Source organism: Pinus tabuliformis, chromosome 2_2 (assembly GCF_031772625.1).
Source record: "Pinus tabuliformis cultivar Carrire ecotype Pingquan chromosome 2_2, CPIR1, whole genome shotgun sequence".
Classification (NCBI taxonomy): Eukaryota; Viridiplantae; Streptophyta; class Pinopsida; order Pinales; family Pinaceae; genus Pinus; species Pinus tabuliformis.
The window spans coordinates 461,754,187-461,758,809 of NC_142300.1; the positions used below are offsets into that span (position 1 = coordinate 461,754,187).

The 4,623-nt window shown below is 36.3% G+C and overlaps 1 protein-coding gene across 1 annotated transcript; it reads left to right on the forward strand.

Annotated features, from left to right (window-relative positions):
* The first annotated feature begins 2,165 nt into the window (after positions 1–2,165).
* LOC149193290 (putative UPF0481 protein At3g02645) lies at positions 2,166–3,364 on the forward strand. The gene is made up of 2 exons (XM_089407277.1): positions 2,166–2,640; positions 2,820–3,364. Exons 1-2 carry the CDS (start codon positions 2,166–2,168, stop codon positions 3,362–3,364), a joined length of 1,020 nt encoding a protein of 339 aa, XP_089263403.1.
* Positions 3,365–4,623: the final 1,259 nt, after the last annotated feature.

Genomic DNA, 4,623 nt, shown 5'->3' on the forward strand with positions numbered 1-4,623 from the left:
TTATGAGATAGATTGTATCAATACAAAAATCAACCATGGTTAACCATGGTCCAACGTCGCATTGTGACAAATATTACCTTGATATGGAAATCAATCATGGTCAACCATGGTCAAGCTTGGTCCAATGTCGCAATGTGACAAAGATTGCCTTAATGTGAAAGTCAACCATGGTCAACGATATTTATTTTTGGGTTTATAATATTTATCTTAGTGTTTATACACCATGGGTCTATAATATTAATCCCTTGGGTTTAATATTAGTCCTTTGGGTTTATAATCCCTTGGGGTTTTAGTATTAGTCCTTTGGATATATTATACCTTTGGGTTTATAATATCAATCTCTTGGGTTTATTTATCTAAGGGTTCATATTCCTAGGGTATAATATTACTCATAGGGTCTATAATATTAATCCTAGGGTTTAATATAAATCCATTCGGTTTATAATCATGGGCAATCTGGTCCAACGTCACATTGTGTCAAAAATTGTCTCAATATCAAAATCAACCATGGTCAACCATTGTGAACCATCGCCAATCATGGTTTAATGTCACATTGTGACAAAGATTGTCTCAATATGAAAATTAAGCATGGTTAACCATCATCCAATGTTGCATTGTGACACAGATTTTACTCTATATAATATTTATCTTAGGGTTTATATACCTTGAGTTTGTAATATTAATCCACTAGGTTTAATATCATTCCATTGTGTTTATAATTTGTTGGGGTTGTAGTATTAATTCGTTGGGTTTATAATATCAATCTCTTGAATTTATTCTAAAAGTTCATATTCCTAAGATATAATATTATTCATAGGGTTTATAATATTAATTTCGAGGTTTAATATAAATGATTTAGGTTTATAATTATAGTTATGATAATATCAATAATATCACCATATTATTATAATATAATACAATTATTATAAATCTCTATTTGGTTTGTAATCATGATCAACAATGGCTTATGATATAATATTATTAATAATATCATATTATCATAATATAATACAATTATTATAAATCTCTCTTTGATTTATAATCATGATTTGTGATATTATTACTAATAATATCATATTACTATAATATAATACAATTATTATAAATTATCATTATAATTGTTATAATTATTATCATATTTATAATATAATGATATAAATATTTTATAATATAATAATAATTATTATATTAGGATTATAATTGTATTTTTATTAATATCAATATATTAAATTTATATCTATATATTTATTAGTGTCTATAAATAGATATCAACTGATATGTATTTATAAATTTATATTAACTACATTAATAAATATAATTGAAATATAATTGAAGTAACAAAAACAAAAATCTAAAACCCTAATAGCAGAATGTAGAAACCCTAGAAGCGTAAAGCAAACGATATTTGCAAAACCAGCCATTCCACATGGTTACTATCTGATCAAAAGCCACTTTAGTCGGGAAATGTCATTGAATGTCTCTGTAAAATGTCACTGAATCGTCATGCGCGTGTAACAAAGCATTTCCTACAGCGTCTCTGGTAATGCTCTCCGCGCTGTGTATTTATTGACGAAAGGAGCTTCATATACGAGTGCGAAGTCACTAAACTCTTCCAGAGCTATTTCCGAACATTCGTGAATTATTTCGTCTGAGCCTCCAGGGATCCTCTTCTCTGACGCTGAAACATGGAATCCAACAGTAGCCTTGTTCCAGATCACGAAAATTGTTGGATTATGCAAATTAAGGAATATCTGGAAGTTATACAAAAAGAAGAGGAAGAGGAGTTCCGTGTGTCCATTTATAATGTATCCAAAGACTTAATGGGCCTGAAGCCCGAAGCGTACATTCCTCAGTCGGTTTCCATCGGCCCCTATCATCACTGGAGATCCGAGCTCTCCGATATGGAGCGCTACAAACTGGCAGCTGCTCGTAGATTTCAGAAGAGCATCAACGGACGAAAGTTTGAGACCGTCGTTGAGGAGTTTAGGAGACGCGACTGCCAAATCCGGAGCTGCTATCAGAAGTTGATCGATTACACAGAAGAAACCTTCGCGTGGCTCATGGCTCTGGACGCTGCGTTTCTTCTCGACTGTTTGTAGTTGTATGTCAGATATACCGACGAAAGCTGCCACATGGAATTCAAGCAGGGAGGACGAGTCTTAGAAATGAGTGGCACCGTCGCTGCACAAAACGCCATTATCAGAGATTTGATGATGCTCGAAAATCAATTGCCTCTCTTTCTTTTGCAAAAGCTTTTGGAGTTGCAGTTCGACGGTTCTAAAACCAGAGCAGAGGAGAAGCTTCGCAGGCTGCTAAGTCTGCTATGCCAGGAATTGTCTCCTTTCACCTTCAAGTTACCGGAGTATTCGAATCTTCGTTTAGACGAAAGAGGACACGTGTTGGAGGTGCTGTACTATTCTATCATCCGGCCTGTTCCCTCAAATCAAAACCCAAATCCAATTGAGCAGGAAAGCGACGCACCCGACGCACCGGATGTCTCAACTATTACACGAGTCTTCACGTTAATATGGAAGGCTCTGCCCTCTTTAAATGTTGGCCCCATCCGGTTTGTCACGAGCTTGCTACGGCGAGCGCTGAACTGCAGGCCTTTCCAATTTGCGATGAATTTACCTTTAGCCGGTTTTCTTACTATTCTTGAGAAGCTACCTGTTCTGAGTGTCTTGAAGACACGCTTGGCTCCTCTGATGCAAACTGAGGACGAGGGAAAAGTGGAAGAATCGTCCGTTAAGATCATAGTATCATACTGCCCACGACAGACGAATTAGCTGTTCCATCCGTGGCCGATTTATGCTTTGCAGGAGTCAATTTCTGTCTTGCCGATGGTGACCTCACGGCAATACGATTTGATGAGAAAACTGCCACGCTTTTTCTCCCGAAAGTAAAGTTGGACACCAACACAGAGGTGATGATGAGAAATCTGGTTGCATTCGAAGCTTCCGCAGAACCCGGTGCCATCGTTTTCAGGCGATACATCGATTTCATGAACGGGATGATCGACTGTGGAGAAGATGTGAGACTATTAAGAGAAAGAGGAATTATTTCCAGCCACCTCCAAAATGATCAAGCGGTTGCGAACCTGTGGAACAGCATGGGTAAGTGCGTTGAACTCACAAAAGTTGCATATCTTGACAAACTTGTAGAGGATTTAAGTCGATACTATAAGAGTAGATGGAAGGTTAAAGTTGTGGAGTTTGCGCACAAACGATTATTCAAGTCGTGGAAGATCCTTTCTCTGCTAGCTGCTGCGATACTTTTGTTGCTGACTTGCTTGGAGGCATTCTGTTCCGTCTATGATTGCAAGGAGTGGTCTATACACCCCTCCAAACTCTTCAAAGAGACTTGATTCATGCTTCATAGTCTCGTTCGTATTAGGGGCACATTAGTCATGCCAATCGAGGGTTGCCACCCATATCTCCTTCCTGTTTTGTTGACACATAGCGGACATATTGATCTTTTTATTGAAAATTTCCCGTTGGGAATATAGTAACGTAGAATATATGTCCGTTGCATTAAGATATATTTTCTCATTTTATATATAGTTTACTTGGTTAATCGTATATGATTTTTGATAACAAATTGTAAGTTAAAATTGTTATGCCAATGTATATATATCTCTCTAATATCTTCATTACTTTGAAATATAATATCAGTCAATTTAAAATTGTTATGTTAATGTATATATATTTTTCTAATATCTGGATTATTTTGAAATATAATATAAGTCTAGATTCATTTTAAACCCGAATTTATAGTGTTTAGAGGGATCAAGTCTTTCTAGGTGCAAATTTCTTTTTTTAAGCGCAAAACTTGAGGAAAGTTTTATACTTCGAGAGATTTGATCCCTCTCCGGGGTTAAGATGGATCTAGGTTGGTTTTAGTTGTGTGGAGTCATACAAAATTTGTTGAACTTATAATTATTTTGATCATTTTAAATATGTCTCATATTAATTTGGTTAATTTAAGTTTAACTTTTTCTAGTTACCTTAGTTTGTTGAGATGAGAGAGACTCTTAGTAACTTGAATGATGAAAAATGATGCAATAAAAATTTTAAGTGCAAAGTGACAATGTAACAATGTTGAACGATAGAAAATGTGAATAATAAAAATATAGTGAATTACAAACAATCTTCATTGTGATCAATTTGAAACTATTTTCCTCTACTATTCTTATTGTCACACCTATTAGTTATTTTCTATTACCGCATTTGAATGCAAAGTGATTAACAATGTTGAATGATGGAAAATGGGAATAATAAGAATGTGGACAATTACAAATAGTTTACAGTTTTAAGAAGAAGACATTTAAACAAAAAAATTTCATCGAATGGGATGATTCGGCCGCCATTGCTAGGGTTCCTGAGTAAACTTACAGCCGAACTCCTCTGCGCCCTCGGCTTTCTTGACCTACTCCGCCGTTGATCTTCTCAACATGGCTCCACCTTCCGGAGGGGTGGGCTCTGCCCCCCCTCCCGCATCAGGTCCTTCCACTGACACTCCAGTAATCGTAGATGTTCCAGCCGGTTCTGGTCCCATCCCAAATGATGCCCTCCACACCGATCCTGACAATAACAACGAAGGAGACACTGCTGCAGGCCATGCGGC